General features: G+C 44.8%; 2 protein-coding genes across 2 annotated transcripts; one reads left to right on the forward strand and one right to left on the reverse strand.

Annotated features, from left to right (window-relative positions):
* Positions 1–11,596, reverse strand: abcg5 (ATP-binding cassette, sub-family G (WHITE), member 5). The gene is made up of 14 exons (XM_029765217.1): positions 11,582–11,596; positions 10,408–10,741; positions 9,527–9,648; positions 7,205–7,341; positions 5,380–5,478; positions 5,103–5,235; positions 4,156–4,295; positions 3,894–4,023; positions 3,583–3,796; positions 3,124–3,329; positions 2,176–2,314; positions 1,472–1,657; positions 1,134–1,246; positions 1–925 (listed from the first exon to the last, which is right to left on the reverse strand). The coding sequence occupies exons 2-14, from the start codon at positions 10,701–10,703 to the stop codon at positions 738–740; spliced, it is 2,103 nt and encodes a 700-aa protein (XP_029621077.1). The 5' UTR covers positions 10,704–10,741; positions 11,582–11,596; the 3' UTR covers positions 1–737.
* On the forward strand, positions 10,771–25,396 carry abcg8 (ATP-binding cassette, sub-family G (WHITE), member 8). The gene is made up of 13 exons (XM_029765219.1): positions 10,771–11,003; positions 13,554–13,658; positions 16,873–17,020; positions 17,706–17,944; positions 20,319–20,451; positions 20,706–20,975; positions 21,671–21,830; positions 21,973–22,065; positions 22,243–22,442; positions 22,547–22,623; positions 23,370–23,637; positions 23,873–24,000; positions 24,826–25,396. The coding sequence occupies exons 1-13, from the start codon at positions 10,932–10,934 to the stop codon at positions 24,961–24,963; spliced, it is 2,031 nt and encodes a 676-aa protein (XP_029621079.1). The 5' UTR covers positions 10,771–10,931; the 3' UTR covers positions 24,964–25,396.

A 25,396-nucleotide genomic window follows, 5' to 3' on the forward strand; every position in this document is an offset into this window, starting at 1 on the left:
TTTGTATTGTAAGTATTTTCATTAGAAACATTTATTTAGAAAAATACATTTACTTGACATTTTTACAACAATAATGAGATCAACACATCCCATCATACTGGCATGTCACTTTCTGCAAGCGTAGAAAACACATATCCAACAATATACCTTATTTCTAAAGTAAAAACAGTATTACAGTAGTATTACTTCTTTACTGTGTGTCAGAGAATCATTCACTAGATTTGTTGCCATACCGACATTACACCAATCACTTTCTTTGCTCATGACACTCCTAGTAAATGTGATAGTCCAACTCAAGAACCACTTCCATGGCTGTCTTTACAGGACAGACTTTACCGCAGAAGTCCAGTCTTCAATAACAGCAGAAATGCCCCCCCTCCCCTCCCCAAATGGGCAGGGAATATAACTCCATTCCTTATTTGTGTTTCTTACTTTCAATTAGACAGTTTGAAGACAGATGGAAGAGGATAAACTGCATAGAAAGTGGTGGACCAAGGGTTCGAACCCCTGCCATTGGGGAATATACACTCATTGGCCTGTCTGCCTGCATTATATAGCAAGCTACATGACTCACTTTCTGTAAGAGCGAACCATTTTCGTGAACGGGGTGGTGTACCTAATAAACTGGCCACTGTGTGTATGTGGTATATTGTGCAGGTTGTGCTTACAGTACCACTAGACCAAACTACAGCACTCCCACACCCCTTTCTGTCTCCATGTTGGTGTCAGTGTCTGTTTCAGTGTTGGACGAGGCAGTCTCTGATCTTGTAGCTGATGACTCCCAGCAGCACCAGGGCAGGCAGGAAGGAGTAGAGCAGGAGGAAGTCCAGGGTGTAGCGGTCCAGGGCTCCTGGGTAACCCTGGTCTATGATATCATCTCCATCAGTCATCAGACAGGCGCCTGGCAGAGGTATACTGCCTGTACCTGCATAGAACATAGACAGAAGTAATCAACCCCAGACTCATTGTAAAGATCAGCCGATATATAGTATGCATGAGTCTTGACTTTTTAGAGCAACCTGATTGGGATGTTACATACTGTTACAGTGCACTGATGACAGAATCTCCTGATTCATTTGGACACTGGTGTCACTAGCTTCGTTAACTGGAGAAAGATTTGGTATGAGTCTTACTGCATGTGAAGTTGAGGCCATGGAACTCTGTGACGATGAGCAGCTCACATCCGTACTTCTGAAAGGTTAGGTAGCTGAGCCACTGGAACACCACAGGCATCTGCTGGTAACTCCTATGGAGGGAGAAAAACAGAACAGGACCATTAGTTAAATTATGGTCCATAGTTTACAACTTTGAGAGTGGTTATGGGAGCCAATGCACAAACACATAAAACTTCACCAGTACCAATCATTTACAAAATTAATTGTTAAAGGGAATTGTTAAAGGATATGTAAAACAATAGCATGACAATTAGACACTGAAAACACAAGTCCATATTTCCTAGTAGTGGTCTGACCTGAGGAATCCGGAGCCCACCATGATTCCAGCTACGTTGAGCAGCGCCACTCCTGTGTTGACCATGTTGGGGTCCTGCACCACTCCCATCAGGACCAGGGTCAGCAGCTCACCCACCAGATGGGGCACCAGGATCACTGCTGAGAAACACAGGAACCTCCACATCTCTGGGTTCATCCCCACCGTCCTGAGAGAGAGCGAGACACCCATGCATGGACACACAATCACGTGTGAGAGACCATGAATGCAAAACTACATGGTAAACACACACACATACGTTATGTTCTTCTATCCTCGTTGGGACATCAAATAAATTTACATTCAAAATACTATTTTCCATAACCCCTGAACCTAACCCTAATTCTAAACCTAACTCCTAAGCTTAAAATAGCCTTTGTTCTCATGGGGATGTGGAAAATGTCCCCATGAGGGAGAATTTGACTAGTTTTACTTCAGGTCCTCACAAGGATAGAAGAAGCACACACACACACACACACACACACACACACACACACACACACACACACACACACACACACACACACACACACACACACACACACACACACACACACACACACACACACACACACACACACACACACACACACACACACCCACACCCACACCCACCCACCCACCCACCCATCCACCCATCCATCCATCCATCCATCCACCCACCCACCCACCCACCCACCCACCCACCAGTACAGGAAGGAGGAAAAGATGAACACGCTGATGATGCTGAAGGGGAGGATGTGGAAGATGTAGGCCAAGAACATCTGCCACTTTTGGTACAGGCCATCCTTACTCTCCTGGTCAGCCATGGCCCTCAGAGCAGGAACTAGAGACGACAGCATCATTAGGGCAGTGGTGATTATGATATGAACACAACCCCTGCTATTGCATCCAGGTAAATATTCCAAGGATACCTTGAATTGTTTTACCATTAAACTCTAACACTGATTGTATTAGTTTCTCTTGTATAATGTCATTTCAGCACAGAGATGTGTGTGCTAAAAGTAGCTTTGCCTATGGGCTACTAAATATCCCAAAGTTCAAGACAGATAAACATTATAAACCGACTGCCACTATCTACAGCTGTTTGAGTGCTTATTGACTCGAGGTTGCCCTTAAGTCGCTTGGCCTAGTGCCTTATCTCCTTCTATATCCCTTATCGCTACTCGGTGAGATAGGGGATGGAAGGAGACGGGGTAAAATAGGGGGGTTCATTGAACTTTCCATTGAGATCTGGAGAAAAGTTCCTAGTCAGTGTCCTCTCACCAAATAAGGTCCACGTGACCAGAACATAGGCAGTTCATGTTACGCAGGCATGGTTTGACAACATTGGACCATTTTGATGTTATTGTAAGTCAATATGTTTCTCCGCAGGTGTACAATAGTAGCCTGTAAATCAGCCTGATCTGATTTTGAAAATGAGAGACTTACTGAGTGATTATCTACTACTCTAGAGCCAGCAAAAATAGTGCACTATTACAGGGAATAGGGTGCCATTTCAGACATAGACCATGCAGAAACAGCAAGTTAACTCACACAGAGCTACAGCGTTCAGCATGTCAGTGTAAGAAACAAGCTAACACACAGAGCTACAGCGTTCAGCATGCCAGTGTAAGAAACAACAAGCTAACTCACACAGAGCTACAGCGTTCAGCATGCCAGTGTAAGGCGACGCCCCCATAGCTTGGTAGATGATGCCAATCCGGTCCTGTACCGCTCCCTTGGTGATGTCATCGTCCAGCCTCATGACAAAGAAGGCCACAAACAGGCCATAGATGAGGTTCTGGGACAGACGCATCAGGACACCCATCCTGTCTCGAGACAGGTTCCTCACAGTCCTCCTACAGAAAGAGAGAAAGGTTAGACCATTGTCTTCCGTCAGGTGGCGTCATTCTAACACGACACGTGTTGCCAGAAGCCAGATCAGTGCAGACAGCACTGGAGACGATGGAGGTTAGACAGGACTGAGTCAGACAGTAAATCAGAGGTAGTGGCATCATACTACCTCATCATAGGCTACTATACCCTTAGGAAAAAAACATAGACTTATTTTACCTTCATAATCAAACGCAGCACAGTAGTTTGACCTCTGACCTGAGAAGCACAGCCAGTTTGGCCAGGCCGCTGGGTGACTCTTTGCTCTTGAAGGGGATGCTGGGTTTGTCTGTTCGCTGGCAACTCTGCTCAATCTGTCTCAGCATGCTCTGATTGATCTCTGAGTCCTGATAGGACGAGGTGATCTCGTGCATGCGGCTGTAGGTGGTGGCCTCTCTCTCACTGCAGCGCGTGTCCACTGACGTCAGATCCACTGTTGGTCAATCCATAGGGCAGACCAGGCGAGAGAGTCAATAGAGAGATAGGGGTGGTACATGAATACATTGTGTGAAGTTAATATATTACTGTACCATAGATATCAAAGGGGTTGCAGTATTCTGGACAGTTGTAGCCACATGCGCTGAAAAAGTCCACCATCTCTCCAGGCTGGCCACAGAACACCAGCTCACCTTTACTCATTATGGCTATTCTACTGAAGACCTAGGGAAGACACATAACAGAGAGTATAATGCATCAACAGACAAATCTCAGGGATGAAAATAATCTGTAAAATTGCCATAATCACTGAACGTAAGGGAATAACACAAAGCAGCTTTGTTTTCTTTCCCTCACCCTGAAGAGTTCAGAGCGTGGCTGGTGGATGGTCACTATGACAATGCGGTCCCTTCTGGCCAGCTCAGCCAGTAAAACAACAATCTGATTGGCCGTCATGCTGTCAAGGCCCGTGGTTGGCTCGTCCAGAAGGATGACCTCTGAAACGACATCACATGTCCCAAAGTAACACATCGGAATATTTAACATAGAAAAAATGTCCACATCAATTTTATTCTAACTTTTAAAAACAGAGTTGAACTTTTTTAAATGGCACAGTCCCCCTCTAAGGGGCAACTCTTTGAGATAAGTGTGTTCTTTTCTGTTAATTTATCCAATTAGCACAATTAAAAGATTGCCTTTTTAAAAAGGATGAGTGGAATTAACAGATGCATTAATTGTGTGATGATGAATTCATTTCCTGGTTGATTGGCGAGGCAGCGGATGGGAACCCTTCATTAATGTGGTCTAGTGTTTGGGTGGAGAGGGCTCCGTCTAATCCGAATGAGGACTGAGACCCTCTCACCCCCTGTGGGTCCTCAGGCCCTGATAAACTCCACCTGGGACCCCCCACATGATTCACTCAGCTTAATACTGAGTGTGTAATAACCCTGCCTTTCATTACCCTCCCCCCATCTCTTCCTCTCTTATCACCCCTCTGTCCATCCCTCTCTGTTTCTAGTCTATTATTAGACACAGGTCCCATTGTTAGCCGCTCAGAAGTGGTTGAACTTTGTGATGATCAACTTTTTCCTTCGCTCAAGGTGACATACTCTTATTCTAACAAGGCACAGTTTAATCCATGATATTGAAAATGTGTTTTCTTGGTTTTGTAGAATAGCCTGTATTTTTCTACACATATTTTAGTAATGTATGGTATAGTTGTGTGTTTGTTTAAGGGGTATTTACATGCTTGTCTCCTGAAATTATGCACAGGCAATGACCAAAGACAGCTTCTTTGTACTCACTGGGGTCCTGAAGCAACTGCATGGCAATGGACACCCTCCTCCTCTCTCCCCCAGAGATCCCTGGGAAGATGCGTCCTCCGATCACACTGTGGGCCACGTGACCTAGACTCAGCTCCGCCATCACTGCCAACACCTGCAGGCCAGGCCAAGTGGTCAGGGGTCAACAACTTATCACAGTTGATACCAGAATTGCTTGAGAAATCAAAGATATCTTAATGTGTATCTGTTGTAGGTCAGCCCTGGTCTAGAGGTTATCTATAGTCTGTACTATTCACACCTTCTTGTGGATGACATCTGCTGAGTGTTGTCTCAGGGCCAACTGGGCTGTGTATGTCAGAGTCTCCTCCACTGTCAGGTAACTCAACAGGTTGTCACTCTACAGAGGGAAGACAGAAAGCCAGGGATAAAGACAGATCGAAGGCATGAGATCAAAATATTAGTAGTCCATGTATTGTGTATGCACTGTATAGTGAACTCTATGTTTTCTACTCAGAGCACCATGTATCCTTTGTAAAATGGTCAACAGGTGTTAAACAGTTGTAGCTGTTGCCTACCTCTGCACAGACGTAGGGGACTGTCTGTTACCTACCTCTGCACAGACGTAGGGGACTGTCTGTTACCTACATCTGCACAGACGTAGGGGACTGTCTGTTACCTACCTACCTCTGCACAGACGTAGGGGACTGTCTGTTACCTACCTACCTCTGCACAGACGTAGGGGACTGTCTGTTACCTACCTACCTCTGCACAGACGTAGGGGACTGTCTGTTACCTACCTACCTCTGCACAGACGTAGGGGACTGTCTGTTACCTACCTACCTCTGCACAGACGTAGGGGACTGTCTGTTACCTACCTACCTCTGCACAGACGTAGGGGACTGTCTGTTACCTACCTACCTCTGCACAGACGTAGGGGACTGTCTGTTACCTACCTCTGCACAGACGAAGGGGACTGTCTGTTACCTACCTACCTCTGCACAGACGTAGGGGACTGTCTGTTACCTACCTACCTCTGCACAGACGTAGGGGACTGTCTGTTACCTACCTCTGCACAGACGTAGGGGACTGTCTGTTACCTACCTACCTCTGCACAGACGTAGGGGACTGTCTGTTACCTACCTACCTCTGCACAGACGTAGGGGACTGTCTGTTACCTACCTACCTCTGCACAGACGTAGGGGACTGTCTGTTACCTACCTACCTCTGCACAGACGTAGGGGACTGTCTGTTACCTACCTACCTCTGCACAGACGTAGGGGACTGTCTGTTACCTACCTACCTCTGCACAGACGTAGGGGACTGTCTGTTACCTACCTACCTCTGCACAGACGTAGGGGACTGTCTGTTACCTAAGTGATCCGTGTTAAAGGTGAGGTGAACTGTGAGAGTTTTGTGTGTATGTATGGCAGCTGTATAATGTTGTCTTTGTCTTTCTGTTTATTGTGTGCCCCTAACATAGATTGAATGGGCTGAGCTTTAATGATTGACTGACAGCAGAGCCCTACTGGATTATGGAACTTTGATGTGCTCACGCACCATGGGTATGAGCGTGGATGCATGGCTGAGTGCGTGCGTGAATGAACTCTCCTGCTCCTCTTCTTAATTACTGTGCGATTTAATATCACCATCTCATCCAAGGCTTAGGAGGGAAATTTAATGACTGGATTAGTTTATGGCCCCGGTGAGCAGGGAGGATTTTATCTGCAGTAAAAGGAAAGATTATTTCAAAGGACTGGGTTCTAAACTCAGTGATTTAATTTAGCTGTGGATACACATGAACATCCCAGAGAAAGATTACTGTATGTAGAAGCTATCTGTAACTCCAGTTAATTCCACCCTGGCTGGCCACCCATCCTCTACTTGAAGTGAGTAGAGTTGATGGAGAGAGTGTCTTTGTGGACTCTTATTTACCCCATGCCACGTATTTCACCCACTCTCTCTCACTTACTCATGCAGCAGTTTACGGACAAAGCTCAACGTAATGTCAGCCAGCTTGAACTTTATACAGCTAGCAAATATGATAAGCTAAGAACAATATTTATGGCGGTCTGTGAATAGTGAGTGAGAGGTGAGACTGTATTACTTTGTTTGTGTGTGTTTACCTGTAGCACATAGGAGAAACAATCCTGGTACTGCTCTCTTTTCAGCTTCCTCCCGTTGACAGACACATCTCCCAGAAGAGTCCCTGAGTTTCCAATCCTCCCAGAGATAGCATCCAGGAGAGTGGTCTTCCCTGAGCCTGGCACACACAGAAAGCCAAGGGCAGCACAGGATGAGACAAATATGATTGTGCGGTAGTACAGTATTTTACATAGATTGCATGGTAAGAGGAGGCATTGTACTATAAAATGTACTGTAAGCCTATGTCAGGTATGATTTGTGCATTTATGTTCCACTGATGTAAATATTTTATGTTACTGATTATGTTAGTAGTCTCGGCACCCAGAAACAAATTACTCTGACAGTCTGGTCTCAGAGCAAAACATATTATATGTTACTAAAATCTATGCCACTCCATTTAGTATAATATATGTTGCGTTACGTTACATTATTTGACACATTTATTATGATTTACTGAACAAAAATATAAACGCAACATGTAAAGTGTTGGTCCCATGTTTCATGAGCTGAAATAAAAGATCCCAGAAATTGTCCATACGCCCAATAGCTTGTTTATCTCAAATGTTAGAGAGCATTTCTCCTTTGCCAAGATAATCCATCCATCTGACAGGTGTGACATATCAAGAAGCTGATTAAACAGCATGATCATTACACACAGCATGATCATTACACAGGTGGACCTTGTCCTGGGGAAAATAAAAGGCCACTCTTAAATGTGCAGTTTTGTCACACAACACAATGCCACAGATTTTGAGGGAGCGTGCTGACATGCTGACTGCAGGAATGTCCACCAGAGCTGTTGCCAGATAATTCAATGTTAATTTCTCTACCATAAGCCACCTCCAAAGTCATTTTAGAGAATTTGACAGCACGTCCAACCAGCCTCACAACCGCAGACCACGTGCACCAGCCCAGGACCTCCACATCCGGCTTCTTCACCTGCGGGATTATCTGAGACCAGAAACCCAGACAGCTGATGAAACTGAGTATTTCTGTCTGTAATAAAGCCCTAATTCTGATTGGCTGGGCCTACGCCCTCCCAGGCCCAGCCATGGCTGTGCCCCTGCCCAGTCATGTGAAATCCATAGATTAGGGCCTAATGAATGTATTTCAATTCACTGATTTCCTTATATGAAGTGTACCTCAGTAAAATCATAGACATTTTTCCATGTTATGTTAAGATTTTTGTTCAGTATATATTATGTTCGATAAGACAGTAGGTTACTTAAGGCAAAAATGAGAGGAGGGTGGTTGTGGGGTGGATGGGTAGGTGTATAACGCAAACGTCTAGCAACCTAAATGTTGTGAGTCAAATCTTATCACTTTAGTATTTTAGCACAAATTGCAATTTGTAACATCATATCATATCGTAATTCGCAACATACGATATGTCTTACAATTCATATTATATTGTACGACTGTTTTATTACATTGGTAGGCCAATGTAACGTAGCCTAACATACAGTGGCTTGCGAAAGTATTCACCCCCTTTGGCATTTTTCCTATTTTCTTGCCTTACAACCTGGAATTAAAATAGATTTTGGGGGGGGGGGGGGGGTTGTAGCATTTAATTTACACAACATGCCTGCCACTTTGAAGATGCAAAATATTTTTTATTGTGAAACAAACAAGAAATAAGACAAAAAAACAGAACCAACCCAAAAGTCAATACTTTGTAGAGCCACCTTTTGCAGCAATTACAGCTGCAAGTCTCTTGGGGTATGTCTCTATAATCTTGGTACATCTAGAACTCCTTGGTCTCCGTGGTGCCGCTTTCTTGGTGGTGGCCCTTGCTTAGTGGTGTTGCAGACTCTGGGGCCTTTCAAAACAGGTGTATATATACTGAGATCATGTGACAGATCATGTGACACTTAGATTGTACACAGGTGGACTTTATTTAACTAATTATGTGACTTCTGAAGGTAATTGGTTGCACCAGATCTTATTTAGGGGCTTCATAGCAAAGGGGGTGAATACATAAAAACGCATCACTTTTCTGTCTTTTTTATTTTTTTATTTTTTGAAACAAGTTATTTTTTTTCATTTCACTTCACCAATTTGGACGATTTTGTGTCTGACCATTACCTGAAATCCAATAAAAATCAATTTAAATTACAGGTTGTAATGCAACAAAATAGGAAAAACACCAATGGGGATGAATACTTTTGCAAGGCACTGTATCATACTAAACGGAGTGGCACGGATGTTAGTAGCATATAATACATTATGCTCTGAGACCAGATTGACTGAGTATTTTGTTCTTCATTGCCTGTCAGCTGTACTGGTGTGTTTGTGTTACCCACCTGAGTTCCCCAGTATTCCCATGATCTGCCCACTGTTCACATGGAAGGAGACGCCATTGAGAATCTGTCTGGTCCATTTCTTTTTGAAGGTGGCGAGGTCCCACCAATGCCCCACGCGCTCACTGACAAGGGCACACGCACGCACACACACAAAGTTTACTGAATCTGTGTTATGAGTATAATTGGCTCTTTCCACAAAATGTGTCCCTTTTGGACCCATTTAATATCATAAGTACAAATTGTGCACCAATATTGAATTTTAAAATATCATTTTATTATTAAATGAAGTACCTTTTAATATAGACCACATGGAACATTTGAACTGAATAAAGGTGAATTATGGCTGATTTAAGATGAAATCGTCAACCCTGATATGGTCAACCTGTTACTTTATTTGGCACTTAATAAGCGCCAAATAGTAAATTAAAATGGGAAAACATATTTTTTATTAGGTTGAACATGTGCTCTTCATTACAGAATGTAAAAATTAGGTGAAATCGACCCCCAAAAAATCAAGTTACACTACCCATTTTGTAGGAACGACCCAATTCGTGTAATGATCTGCACAGTAGATACAGAGATGCACTGCTAGACATGCACTGCTGCTCTGCTTTAGATGAGCAGATACAATGTTTCCATTTTTACCTCCCTGTTACTGTACCAGAATAGTATGTTCAAGTACAACATCTTGCCGCTTGATGCGACTGTTTACTGGTATAACAAACCCTATCTTATGTAGAGTATGACCTAAATGTAATGTTTAAAGGCACAATCCGTAAGATTGCTTTAACAGTTCATTCATAGTTCCAAACCAAGGGACAGTGATATCACGCATCACATTCGTAACACATCTTTCCATCTTGTCAATAGCATTAGCTTACCTGACGCTGTAGGAGACGTGGCTAACGCTCAGGCAGCAGGAGGGTTGCGGTTGGTCAGAGGGTCCTGGTCCAGACCTCTTCACCACGCTCTTCTCTGACACAAACCTAAATGATTCCTTAGACCTGCTCTCTGTCCCCTCTGGTGTTACTTTCATAGAGTAGGACCCATTCATCATGGTTTCACAGCTCTGCTCATCCAAGCCACAAATATCTGTTGTCTCTATGTGCGTCTTCTTTCTGTAGTCGGCTGTTTGTGGCCATTCAGCATTACGTTGTGACAGTGGAGCCGACACCATTAACACAGGGCTCTTATCAGTGGAACTTTGCTCTTGGGCTGTATAAAGAGAAAGGTAACAATAAGTCACAGGTCTCCCCTATGCTGTGCAGTCAGTCTATGTCAGCCTGGGAGAGGAGAGGAGAGGAGAGGGAAGACCAGGGAGACATACAGACTCAGAACCAACCAGGCACATGGGGCACTGACCCCTATATCAGAACTTCCACCACTGCCTACAACTCCACAAGCCATGTATACTGGAGGGACAGACAACAGGCCAGATCCAGAGACAGGGATCGTTGCCGGTGGCCCCCCACAGACGGTGAGTCAATGACGATCTACAGACCAGCTCTGACCTTCAACACAGGTACAGTGACATGGGACAGGACACACAGAGACCGAGAAACAGACTGGGAAAAGATTAGTTCTTAGGTTCATTCACTTGTTTTTTTTATATGTTTGGGTTTAGTTTGACTTTCTATGATTTCCGTCATTGACTCAATGAGCTGCATAAGGCCATAAGCAAACAAGAAAATGCCCATCCAGAAGTGGCGTTCCTAGTGGCCGTTGACTTTAATGCAGGAAAACTTAAATCAGTTTAACCTAATTTCTACCAGCATGTCACATGTGCAACCAGAGCAAAAAAAACTCTAGACCACCTTTACTCCACGCAAAGAGATGTATACAAAGCTCTCCGTAGCCAATGTGAGTAAGACATTTAAACAGGTCAACATTCACAAGGTCGCGGGGCCAGATGGATTACCAGGATGTGTACAACATTTTCAACCTCTCCCGGACCGGGTCTGTAATACCTACATGTTTCAAGCAGACCACCATAGTAACTGTGCTCAAGAATGCCAAGGTAACCTGCCTAAATGACTACCGCTCCATAGTACTCACATTTGTAGCCATGAAGTGCTTTGGAAGGCTGGTCATGGCTCACATCAACACCATCATCCCGGAAACCGTAGACCCACTCCAATTTGCATATTGCCCCAACAAATCCACAGATGACGCAATCTTAAACGCACTCTACACTGCCCTTTCCCCCTGGACAAAAGGAACACCTATGTGAGAATGCTGTTCATTGACTACAGCTCAGCGTTTTAACACCATAGTGACCACAAAGCTCATCACTAAGCTAAGGACCCTGGGATTGAACACCTCCCTCTGCAACTGGATCCTGGACTTCCTGACGGGCCGACCCCAGCTGGTAAGGGTAGGCAACAACACATCTGCCACAAGGATCCTCTACACGGGGCCCCTCAGGGGTGCGTGCTTAGTCCCCTCCTGTACTCCCTGTTCACCCACGACTACGTGGCCAAGCACGATTGCAACACTATCATTAAGTTTGCTTACGACACAACGGTGGTAGGCCTGATTACCGACAACGATGAGACAGCCTACAGGGAGGATGTCAGAGACCTGACAGTGTGGTGCCAGGACAACAACCTCGCCCTCAACGGGAGCAAGACAAAGGAGCTCATTGTGCTACACAGGAAAAGGAGGGCTGAACACATACCCATTCACATCGACGGGGCTGTAGTGGAGCGGCTCAAGAGCTTCAAGTTCCTTGGTGTCCACATCACCAACAAACTATCGTGGTCCAAACACACCAAGACAGTCGTGAAGAGGGCACGACAACGCCTATTACCCCTCAGGAGACTGAAAAGATTTGTCATGGCTCCCCAAAAAGTTCTACAGCTGCACCATCGAGAGCATCGTGACTAGTTGCATCACCGCCTGGTATGGTAACTGCTCGGAATCCCACCGTAAGGCGCTACAGAGGGTAGTTTCGTACGGCCCAGTAAATCACTGCTTTCACTGCAATCCAGGACCACTATACTGATCTAGGCAGTGTCAGAGGAAGGCCCCAAAAAATTGTCAAAGACTCCAGCCACCCAAGTCATAGACTATTCTCTCAGCTACCGCATGGCAAGCGCTACCGGAGCACCAAGTCTAGGTCCAAAAGGCTCCTCGACAGCTTCTACTCCCAAGCCATAAGACCACTGAACAATTAATAAAATGGCTACCCGGACTATTTACATTGAGGCCCACACACTGCTGCTACTGGCTCTTTATTATCTATGCATAGTCACTTTACCCCTACCTACATGTACAAATGACCTCGACCAACCTGTACCCCCGCACATTGACACGGTACCGGTACCCCCTGTATTTAGCCTTGTTATTGTTATTTTATTGTGTTACTTTTTTTAACTTTAGTGTATTTAGTAAATATTTTCTTAACTCTTTCTTAAAATGGCATTGTTGGTTAAGGGCTTGTAAGTAAACATTTCACTGTTGTATTCAGCGCATGTGACAAATAAAATAGTATTTGAATATTCATGCTACTCTAGAGAGGTGGCAAGCATCTGCCTATCTATCTCTAGGCTTTTTAAATTACATAATGGTGACATGTAGCTCTGTTTGAGTGGACCCTGGACAGGCTGGAGGTCTCGTACACGGTTTACCAGAATGCTATATAACCTTTTATCACACACCGCTCAGTTTAGGATCCGTTTATCTGGAATCATAACTAATCACTTTTATACAGAAGTCATCAGAACCGTCCGATAAAGTGGTAATTCAATCCATCGTACGATGCATTGGTGGCCCAAAACATTAAGCCTCTAAAGATACACCAGTGTTCTTAGATTTGCTGAGACAAATGTCTGGCAGAATATACTAAGAGAAATACAAGGGTTTATTACCATATTAAATAAGGTAAATGGATGCCAGTGAAGATTTAGTTACGATATGTGAATGGCCCTCTGATAAGTGAATGGTATGTGTACACAGTACAAAACTGAGTAACTTTTTTACCACTTCATCACTCAGTAACCTACAGTAACCTCTACTCCTTCCTTAGAGAGGAGACACTGAGCTGTTCTCCTCTTCTGAAGAGGACAGTAGCCTGTACTTCACCTACAGTGGAGGTCGCAATGAGATAGAGGTCAGCAACCTGCACTATGAGGTAACAACACCTTTCTCCCACTCTATTCTTTCTCTCTACTCTTCCCAATTTCCCTATGCTCCTTATATCACTAATTGTATCAGTCTCAGTTTTGCCTGCCTTTTACATTCTGTCAGTATTGTAATAAAGCTCGATAGACCACCTGAGAGGTGGAACAAGTACCTTTGTTTGACCGGTATGGTCTGTCGTCAGAGGATAAGACACAACAAAACGCAACACAGATATAGCAAAAAATTATCTTTATTAAATATACAATTTCATATTTTTATGAAATGCTAGGCTACCTGCTAAATTCCTGTAGGCTCTGTAACCCAATCAGGATTGCTGCAATGAGCCTAATAAGGTGTAAGGCACACAGACTATTAAGTGGGGAGGCAGGTAGCCTAGTGGTTAGAGGAGGCAGGTAGCCTAGTGGTTAGAGGAGGCAGGTAGCCTAGTGGTTAGAGGAGGCAGGTAGCCTAGTGGTTAGAGGAGGCAGGTAGCCTAGTGGTTAGAGGAGGCAGGTAGCCCAGTGGTTAGAGGAGGCAGGTAGCCTAGTGGTTAGAGGAGGCAGGTAGCCTAGTGGTTAGTGGAGGCAGGTAGCCTAGTGGTTAGAGGAGGCAGGTAGCCTAGTGGTTAGTGTTGGGCCAGTAACTGAAAGGTTGCTGGATTGATTCCCCGAGCTGACAATGTAAAAATCTGTTGTTCTGCCCCTGAACAAGGCAGTTAACCCACTGTTCCTAGGCCGTCATTGTAAATAAGAAGTTGTTCTTAACTGACTTGCCTAGTTAAATAAAGGTAATGTTTTTTTAAAGAAAGTGCGATAACTCACTAAAAAGTGACACTACACACACAGTAGTGAGATATACGTTAAGGAGAACTGATTGGGTTACAAGGTTCTAGTACTACTTCACTGCAAACCGGGCCAAGCCCAATGAAATGTAATTGTACAAACATGCATATTCTCTGCACACATGGGCATAATAGCCTACACACAGTCCAGAGACGCACAGTCCAGAGACCCACACCTGATAATAAAGACATAGAACCCCCCCCCCCCCCCCACTTTGAGCTACATGGTCTGCAATTCTGTTCGACCCACATAACCCACACTGTATTTTAAAAACTATACATTTAAAAAGACTAGGCCAACGAAAGAGAACATTGACATAACATTTAACATTTAAATGTAACTTTTAAAAACGCATAGCACTCCCAGCTGATGGGATAGCTTATTAATTTGCATGTCCAAGAACACGCTACAACGCGAAACGTGGTCTATTCTCAAAAGCAGGAGAGGTGGCTCGCACTCCTACCGACCCCACTATCTTATCCGGTTCCGCAAATCCTGCCTCACTTCCTGTCTTCGTCACCTTTTTTTTATTTTTTTTTATTTTTTATTAACAGTAACATGCAACACATAAACATAACAGCCAGAGGGATTCCAAAGAATTGAGAATTTTTTTTTGAAATAAAACTATTCCACATTATATCAAATCAAATACAGACATATAGCGAATACATTTTTTTGACATTTTGTTTTGTATACGTTTTAAAGACTCTAAATAGTTTTCCACGTCAGATTAAAAAATTAAGAAAAGGGGCTTTTTCTTCATAAATTTTGATTTGTGTATGAAACATTTTCCTAATAAAATAAAGAGATTTATGACATACTCACGTTCAATTCTGGAATCAGTGTAGTAAAAACATATGTCAAACTTAGAAATGTCAATGTCTTCATCACCTGCTGCCCTACCCAGCAGCGAATGACAACGTCTCCCCGTTAAGGTGAGCGCAATGCGTTATCAGGACAGAGAAACCACACGCATGCTGATATGGAGCACTCCAAATGAAAGACAATGGACAAATTTACAAAACTCCTAAAGTGATGGTTATAAAATTAACCAAAACTTGTTTCTCACAAGTGTAGCAAGTTGTAAACTCCGCAAACAACGTTTCCACTGCAAAAATGAGAACAGTAAATGACTGTAATACCTGCATTAACAGAAAGGTATGTAACCAAATGACTGGGATAAACAGTACAAGGCCTACTGGTAGCATGTAACGGGGAATTGATAAAACGAAACAATCAAAGGGCAAACAATATATACAATGCAACAATGAATGTGCTAGAATTGGCGGGAGACAGCGGAGCACATTCTAGAGGGCTGAGTGCATTCCTTCCCTTCTTCTTGACTCAACATTTTGAATTATATTCACACATATTAGATGCTTTTCACTGACAACCACAACTCAATAATCAGCTAAGCATATTGCCAGGCATAGGCCTACACACTTGTGATTTGAAACAATCCACAGCTATTTTTTTAAAGAAGCTAATGATCCTCTGTAGCTAAGTCAAGCTCTCTGGTAAAGTATTTTGAATTATTTTATTTTGACAGAAGTAATTATATAATTTGGGCAAAACATCAATTTACTTTAGGGGAAGGCAGCATCCTAACAGTGCCCTGTGCACCCGCCAACTTTCCTTTCTAATTCGCAAGCGGCTGAAACCAGAGATCTGTATATAATGACAAGTTGCTCATGTCTCCACCCTAACAATGCAAGTAGTTGTCCCAAAGGCGGTAATGCAGGCGATAAGCTTAGGTCTGCATATGATACCCATAGAAACGCATTGGACTTATTCAGGACCGATTTTGGCGAGTGAGCCCTCTCGCTTCGCCGCTTCCTCTCTGCTGAAACTGGCGAGGGAAACAGCGCTCCTTTGTCTTACTATATGTACCCCATGTATCTGATGCTGTCTGGCCAGAAAAAGTATGACATGTCCCTTTTTGTCCGGACAGCATCAGATACAGGTTCTACACATACGGAGACAGAGGGGCGCTGTTTCACTCGCTCGGATGCTTTATCTGAGATTGATGCGTCTTTCTTTCCACGTGCGTCTCGGTCAAATAAATTATCAATATTTTATTTGGACGGGCAAGGAGGTACGGTAGGGCGGTCCGGGCCCCGCCCATAACGCCGGCCCTGCTCTGCCTTATATCAGTTTCTCACAGAGTCCCAGGCAAAGACTTGCAAGCAGGCACAGGTGCGAGCAATTAGTTTACATGTACGTTTTTGTAATTTAACGGACGCTCTTATCCAGAGTGACTTACAGTGGTTCATGATTTAGTGACATCCTCCCTTACAAGCTGTCCCACAGCTTCACCACAGTATCAAAAAGTCTAATGTGTGTGTGTGTGTGTGTGTGTGTGTGTGCCTGTGTGTATGTCAGGTGGACACGGCTGCTCAGATCCCGTGGTATGAGAAGCTCTCAGAGTTTAAGATGCCCTGGGAGATGAAGGGAGACAAGCAGACAGCCATAAACAAACTCAACCTGCGAGTCCGCAGTGGCCAGATGCTGGCCATCATCGGCAGCTCAGGTACATACACAGCTACTCTCCACAGGAGGCAGCACTAATCTTAGCTCTGTTTCGTCAACAACTGGCTGTACTTCTACATGAGAAAGATAGGATTCAAGATAATTTACTCCAAATGGTAGACAGCACAGTAGGCCTAAAAAAAATTGTGTTTTAGGTAAGGGGTTAATTGTTACAAATAGTACAATTTGCCCCCACTACAAATCTGAGTCTTGTGAGAAAATACAACAATAATTATTGTCATCACCTATACCAATCAAAAGACCTCTTCTTACGGAAGAAAATTATATATTATTAGATATATGGGGAATGTTCCACAGGTCAATATTCAAAAAAGAGAGGCGGCAAGAATATTTTGAATTCAGCCTGAAAAGCAACAGACATATTTATGGATTTAAGCAAAACTTCCTAGGCATGTAGATACACTAACCAAGCAGAAGCACATTGAATAAGAGCTTTGTAAGCGGTTTCTAATGTGTTATTTAGTTGTTGCTTTGTGCACTGTGTTACTTTGTGCCCAGTGTCGCCTAGTTACAGTTTGTTCCAATATCCAAACTAGCATATCACTTCGAATGCATTCCCAATACATAGCTTAATCTAGTGTGGATATTCCCCAAACAGTTATGGTCTGATGATGACTATGCAAAGATATGCCCTATAACCTCTTTCATATCCTGTCCCTCCACAGGTTGTGGAAAGACCTCCCTGCTGGACGTCATAACGTGTCGTGATGAGGGTGGCTCCATGACGTCTGGCCAAGTGCTAATCAACGGGCAACCTAGCAACCCAAAACTGGTGAGGAAGACCATTGCCCATGTCCGCCAGGACGACCGCCTGCTGCCTCACCTTACTGTGAGGGAAACACTAGCCTTTGTGGCTAAGCTACGGCTACCCACAAACTTCAGCCAGAAACAGAGGGACCAGAGGGTAAGCATTGGTAAACCTCCCAGGTCATGTCACATGGGAAGTTATAGCAGTGTTCTTCCCAATCCCCGGGACTCAGAGGGTGTACAGGCTTTTGTTCCAGTCCAGGATTAACAGACCTGATGTTCTGTTCCAGCCCAGGACTAACAGACCTGACGTTCTGTTCCAGCCCAGGATTAACAGACCTGATGTTCTGTTCCAGTCCAGGACTAACATACCTGATTTTCTGTTCCAGCCCAGGATTAACAGACCTGATGTTCTGTTCCAGCCCAGGACTAACAGACCTGATGTTCTGTTCCAGCCCAGGATTAACAGACCTGATGTTCTGTTCCAGTCCAGGATTAACAGACCTGATGTTCTGTTCCAGCCCAGGACTAACAGACCTGATGTTCTGTTCCAGTCCAGGACTAACAGACCTGATGTTCTGTTCCAGCCCAGGATTAACAGACCTGATGTTCTGTTCCAGTCCAGGATTAACAGACCTGATGTTCTGTTCCAGCCCAGGACTAACATACCTGATTTTCTGTTCCAGTCCAGGACTAACAGACCTGATGTTCTGTTCCAGCCCAGGATTAACAGACCCTATGTTCTGTTCCAGTCCAGGACTAACAGACCTGATGTTCTGTTCCAGCCCAGGACTAACAGATCTGATGTTCTGTTCCAGCCCAGGACTAACAGACCTGATGTTCTGTAAGTGCTGGGCCAGAGCAAAAGCCTGCACACCATGAGGACCATCAACGTTATTCAACAATGTACACTGAACAAAATTAAACGCAACATGTAAAATGTTTCATGACCTGAAATAAAAGATCACAGAAATGTTCAATACGCACAGAGATTATTTATCTCAAATTTTGTGCACAATTTTGTTTACATCCCTGTAAGTGAGCATTTCTCATTTGCCAAGATAATCTATCCACCTGACAGGTGTGTGGCATATCAAGAAACTGATTAAACAGCCGGATCATTACACATGTGCACCTTGTGCTGGGGACAATAAAAGGCCACTCTAAAAGGTTCCGTTTTGTCACATAAAACAATGCCACAGATGTCAACATCATTTTAGAGAATTTGGCAGTAGGTCCAACCATGCTCACAACCGCAGACCACGTGTAACCACGCCAGCCCAGGACCTCCACATCCGGCTTCTTAACCTTCGGGATCGTCTGAGACCAGCCACCGGGACAGCTGATGAAATTTCTACACAAACTGTCCAGAAAACATCTCAGGGAAGCTTATCTGTGTTCTCATTGTCCTCACCAGGGTCTTGACCTGACTGCAGTTCGGCGTCGTAACCGACTTCAGTGGGCAAATGCTCACCTTCGATGGCCACTGGCACACTGGAGAAGTGTGCTCTTTAAGGATGAATCTTGGTTTCAACTGTACCGGGCAGATAGCAGACAGAGTGTATGGCTGTCGTGTGGGCAAGTGGTTTGATGTCAACGTTGTGAACAGAGTGCCTCATGGTGGTGGTGAGGTTATGCTATGGGCAGGCATAAGTTACGGACAACGAACACAATTGCATTTAATCGATGGAGATTTGAATGGACAGAGATAGCGTGATGACATCCTGAGGTTCATTGTCGTGCCATTCATCCTCCACCATCACCTAATTTTTTAGCATGATAATGCACAGCCCCAGCCCCAGTTCTTCCATGGCCTGCATACTCACTAGACATGTCACCCATTGAGCATGTTTGGGATGCTCTGGGTTGACGTGTACAACAGTGTTTTCCAGTTCCCGCCAATATCCAGCAACTTCGCACCGCCATTGAAGTGGAGTGGGACAACATTCCATAGGCCACAATGAAAAGCCTGATCAACTCTATGCAAAGGAGATGTGTCGAGCTGCACGAGGCAAGGGGTGGTCACACCAGATACTGACTGGTTTTCTGATCCATGTCTCTACCTTTTTTTTTTAAAGGCATCTGCGACAGATGCATATCTGTATTCCCAGTCACGTGAAATCCATAGATTAGGGCCTAATGAATTCATTTCAATTGACTGATTTCCTTATATGAGCTGTAACTCTTGTTGCATGTTACTTTTATATTTTTGTTCAGTGTAGAACTTAAGTAAAATCATAAACAAGCTCCATATACTCTTAGAAAAAAGGGTTCCAAAAGGGTTCTTTGGCTGTCACCATAGGATAACCTTTTTTGGATAACAATAGGATAACCTCTGTGGAAAGGGTTCTACATGGAACCCAAAAGGGTTCTACTGGGAACCAAAAAGGGTTATTCAAAGGGTTGTCCTACGGGGACAGCCAATAAACCCTTTTAAGTCCTGGATAGCACTTTTTTTCTAAGAGTGTAGGAATTATGATAATAACACTTCAGCTGTTTGTCATGTGACTGTGGCTGCACTGCCTGTATAGGTGGATGACGTCATTGCAGAGCTACGTCTGCGACAGTGTGCCCACACCCGGGTGGGCAATGACTTGGTGAGAGGGGTGTCTGGGGGAGAGAGGAGGAGGGTCAGCATCGCTGTGCAGCTGCTCTGGAACCCTGGTGAGATCTAGAATGAGGGAGGGCAAGTAATGAAGAATGCACCGATATGACTTATTTTGAAATTAGTGGATATGTGTTGATATAATCCAGATGGAGACGTTTGCTCCCCTCAGTGCTGTAATTAACATAGGTACATTTCCTTTATGCAATGTTACTGTACCTGTACTTTTAACTACTTCAGATTATCATTATACCCAGAGCCCTGTATTGAGCACAGTAAAAGGCACTAATCTTATCTCATTCTCTGTGTGCAGGTATCCTGATCCTAGATGAGCCCACGTCAGGGCTGGACAGCTTCACGGCCCATAACCTGGTGATCACTCTGTCCCGGTTGGCCCGGGGGAACCGCCTGGTACTGCTTTCCGTCCACCAGCCACGCTCAGACATCTTCCAGCTATTTGACCTGGTGGTCCTGCTCTCCTCTGGCTCAGCCGTCTACTGTGGACCCGCTAAAGACATGGTTCCATACTTCACAGCCCTAGGACACCCCTGCCCCCGCTACTGCAACCCCTCCGACTTCTATGGTAGGTTAAGGTAAGGGATATACTGTATGTTGGGTATGAGACGGTCAAACATGTTATGTTCCTTGGCATACACATCTCCAAGGATCTGAAATGGTCAAACCACTCTGACACCATGGTGAATAAGGCTCGACAGCGACTCTTTAACCTCGGGAGGCTGAAGAAATTTGGCCTGTCCCAGAGGGCTCTCAGTGTTGTACAGGATCCCCATCAAGAGCATACTGTTCTGTCGGGCTGCATCACAGCCTGGTATGGCAACTCCGCCGTTGACCGCAAGGCACAACAGTATGCTCAGTCCAACGCACCATTGGGTGCACACTGCCTGTCCTCCAGGACACCTACAACACCAGGTGTTGCAGGAAGGCCAAGAAGATCATCAAGGACCTCAGCCACCCGAGCCACGGCCTGTTCTCCCCGCTTCCATCACTCAGTATTGGAGCATCATAGCAAAAACGAACAGACTGGCCAATAGCTTGTACCCCCAGACCATCAGGCTGCTGAATAGTCAGCTATCTGTTCCCCAAGTTCCTCCCCCTTTTGACACAGACGTCTACCCTGCCAGAACCCCAATGGACATTTATCATTCTGAATAGCCACAACTATTCCCTTCTAATCTAGAAAGGAGAAATTGTGAAGTCAGTTGAGTGTATCTGAATGTATGTGTGTACCTGTGATCATGCGTGTGTCCATCCCCTCAGTGGATCTGATCAGTATAGACCGGCGCAGCCCAGAGAGAGAGGCTGAGTGTCTGGAGAGGGCCAGGGTGCTGTCAGCCCAGTTTGTGGAGAAGGTGAGAGGGACAGATGACTTCATGTGGAAGCCAGAGGAGCCAAGCACAACCCTGGAGGCCATCACGATGTGAGTCTCGCTTATGAAACCTTCTGAGACCTTCTCAGAGACCTTCTTAATGTGCTGTTTTTAATGCATTGCATTAAACATCTTATTTTGCTTCACATCATTGTAACAAACAAGTGATTCTGTTTGTTTGTCACCCACACAGCACTCAGTCCGCACCTCAGGAGGAAGTGATCACTATATCCAAACAAAAGGACCGCCTGCCAGGCCGACTACACCAGTTCACCATCCTCATCAGGTAAGATGATGATGCACTTGGGACATTCTGTCTCAGTTTTCTCAGAAAGCTTCCATTCACATGAATGCCTGATTTTCGCAAATGGCCGAGTTATGTGCATGCATCTTAAATTAGGATTCATCCCAGTGATCTGAGAGGAGAAACTGCAGTAACGGTGAAAGTGCTTCCTCCTCACAGGCGGCAGGTGCACAATGACTTCCGAGACCTGGTCACTCTGCTGGTGCACGGCTTCGAGGCTCTGCTCATGTCTCTGCTGATTGGCTTCCTGTACTTCGGGGCAGGGGAGGAGCGTCTGTCGATCCAGGACACAGTTGCCCTGCTCTATATGATCGGAGCTCTCACCCCATTCGCTGTGGTCCTGGACGTCATAGCAAAGTGTGAGTGGCAGCCACAGTGACCAATCAGAGTGCTCAGTTGAGAGTGAAAGAATCCATCATGAGCCAATGAGTGTTGCTCCTTGTGTAATTTTGGACATCCGCAGGTCACACAGAGAGAGCTATGTTGTACCATGAGCTGGAGGACGGCATGTATAACGTCACATCCTACTTCTTTGCCAAGGTAACAGTTCACACTACTACCTCTTCACACTATGTGGCCCGAGGGCGATTTTATTTGGCCCCCCAAGTTTTCTGAGCAAAGAATAATTGCATAAAAAAATATAGTAATAAAATATATATATACACACACATATATATAATTTTCATTGTTGTAAAATGTATAATTTATGAAATCTGTTCCCAAGTATTCCCACGCATAAATAGAGAGGCCTATGTGAACGTATCCCACCCAATGTAATCAAGGTTTGAAATGATTCCGCTTCTGTCACATACGCTCTCTGTTTGGGCTTCTTGCAGTTTACAAAGGATTTCTAACTATGTGCTGCCCCGACCATCCGCTCAAGAAAAGAATCGGCCCGCGGCTCTCCTGGTCCTCTGTAGCTCAGTTGGTAGAGCATGGTGCTTGCAATGCCAGGATAGTGGGTTAGATTCCCGCTACCACCAATACGTAAAAGATGTATGCTAAATGCCAAAGAAAGAAAGAAGAATTTACAGTGGTTCTCAAAATGTTGGTTAACATATGAACCAGTAGGGGTCAGTATAGCTCCATGCTTGCCTGACCTCAGTGAGGATTTCATACTGTTGTGTAAAAACCCTGCAGAGGACACACACTTTTCACAGTGACAAAAGCAATGTAGCCACAGTATTTACATGCTATGTAAACTGTGGTCCAGTGTAAGCAGTTGTTAGTGAGTATATCAGTTAATGTGATGCAGAAACATAAATGTGTGCGTACGTCTCACCCAGGTCCTGGGGGAGCTTCCAGAGCACTGTGTGTTCACGTTGGTCTACGGCCTACCCATCTACTGGCTGGCTGGCCTGAACCAGGCCCCGGACCGCTTCCTGCTCAACTTCCTGCTGGTGTGGCTCATGGTGTACTGCAGCCGCAGCATGGCTCTGTTTGTGGCTGCAGCCTTACCCACCCTGCAGACATCAGCCTTCATGGGCAATTCTCTGTTCACTGTGTTCTACCTTACTGGAGGCTTCGTCATTAGCCTGGAGAACATGTGGTTAGGTGAGGAGGACACAAGTCTCTGCTCTGGTCCTCGTACATTTGCCGCATTCTAGGCCTTTTTTTAATGAAGATTCTATAGGGCCACATGCAATACTAGCAATCCCAATCCCTTAGAAACATATGATAGTTTACATGAGCATGACAATATGGGACCCTCTATCTTGTGTGTAACGTGTACTCTGCAACATCTGTGACCTCTGACATGTGTCTCTCTGAACTGTGTGTCTCTCCTCAGTGGCGTCCTGGTTCTCCCATGCCTCCTTCATGCGCTGGGGCTTTGAGGGCATGCTGCAGGTCCAGTTCAGGGGACTCAAGTACCCCGTCTCCATCGGCAACTTCACCCTCAACATCGATGGCATACATGTGAGTCATTAGATACATAGCTGTCCAGTGTGAGACGACTACACCACCATGACACATCGTACTGTGAATATATAATATATATATTTAAATATTAAATATTTTGACCCCCTTTTTCTCCCTAATTTCATGATTACGATCTTGTCTCATCACTACAACTCCCCAACGGGAGTTGTAACACTCGCTCAACCTGGAAGCCAGCTGCACCAATGTGTCGGAGGAAACACCATTCAACTGAAGACTAGAGTCAGCCTGCAGGCACCCGGCCCACCACAAGGAGTCACTAGAGCGCAATGAGCCAAGTAAAGCGCCCTCCCCTAACCCGGACAACGCTGGGCCAATTGTGCGCCGCTCTATGGGACTCCCGGTTGTGACACAGCCTGGGATCGAACCCAGGTTGTAGTGACGCCGCAACGCAGTGCCACTCAGGAGGCCTTAGCAGACGCTTTAATCCAAAGCAACTAATAGTCTTTTTTTTACCTTTATTTAACTAGGCAAGTCAGTTAAGAACAAATTCTTATTTACAATGATGGCCTAACCCGGACAAAGCTGGGCCAATTGTGCGCCGCCCTATGGGACTCCCAATCAGGGCCGGTTGTGATACAGCCTGGAATCGAACCAGGGTCTGTAGTGATGCCTCTAGCACTGAGATGCAGTGCCTTAGACCACTGCGCCACTCGGGAGTCCATAAGTGTACATACACTTATGTATGAGTGGTCCTGGGAATCAAACCCATTATCCTGGAATTGCAACAACATGCTCTACCACCTGAGCTACAGAGGACCAACCATATAGTATAATGATATCTTTGACCTTTTTTCTGTCCAGGTGGTGGAAGCTATGGATATGAACCAGTACCCTCTCTACTCCTGCTACCTGGTTCTCATCGCTGTCGTAGTGGGCTTCATGCTGCTCTACTACCTATCACTCAAATTCATCAAGCAGAAGTCCAGCCAGGACTGGTGAAACCATGGTTACAGAAACCAGTCTCTTGTCTCATCCTAAACGGACTGTAAAACAAACCAATGCTCGTTTCAGTACCACCCTCTGCCATTGGATGGCAGCAAAGTACTGCAGTCTGTGTAAATTAGTTTCAATGAGAGATTAAAAACAAATCTTGGCAAATGATTTGAGCGCCACTCAAGCTTTCACTTGTTCCATTTTACATATTTTTTTCTTATTTTTGTTTTTACAGTGCTTAATCTTTTTTTGTATATGTAAGGCTATTAAGCTTAATATGTGTACCAGTAGAAGGTCTAGTAAAAGCTAGTGAGAGGTTTAGTAAAGTCACACTGAAAAGGCGTTGTAGATTGGTAGATTATGTACGTTTTGCACTGGTGCAAAAGCCTGATAAATGTACAGCGGCCATGTTTTAGATTAAAGGACTAAATCAACTGAA

Source organism: Salmo trutta, chromosome 10 (assembly GCF_901001165.1).
Source record: "Salmo trutta chromosome 10, fSalTru1.1, whole genome shotgun sequence".
NCBI classification, from domain to species: Eukaryota; Metazoa; Chordata; class Actinopteri; order Salmoniformes; family Salmonidae; genus Salmo; species Salmo trutta.

Excerpts from the sequence above, each read along its gene's own strand:
- abcg5 (XM_029765217.1), bottom strand. The coding sequence starts at position 10,703 with ATGGTGTCGGCTCCACTGTCACAACGTAATGCTGAATGGCCACAAACA. Across the intron at positions 4,296-5,102 it reads GCAGTTGCTTCAGGACCCCA|AGGTCATCCTTCTGGACGAG; the intron begins GTGAGTACAAAG and ends ATGTCGTTTCAG. Across the intron at positions 926-1,133 it reads TGGCCTCAACTTCACATGCA|GTACAGGCAGTATACCTCTG; the intron begins GTAAGACTCATA and ends TGTTCTATGCAG.
- abcg8 (XM_029765219.1), top strand. The coding sequence starts at position 10,932 with ATGTATACTGGAGGGACAGACAACAGGCCAGATCCAGAGACAGGGATC. Across the intron at positions 17,021-17,705 it reads GGCCATCATCGGCAGCTCAG|GTTGTGGAAAGACCTCCCTG; the intron begins GTACATACACAG and ends GTCCCTCCACAG. Across the intron at positions 22,624-23,369 it reads CATCCTACTTCTTTGCCAAG|GTCCTGGGGGAGCTTCCAGA; the intron begins GTAACAGTTCAC and ends CGTCTCACCCAG.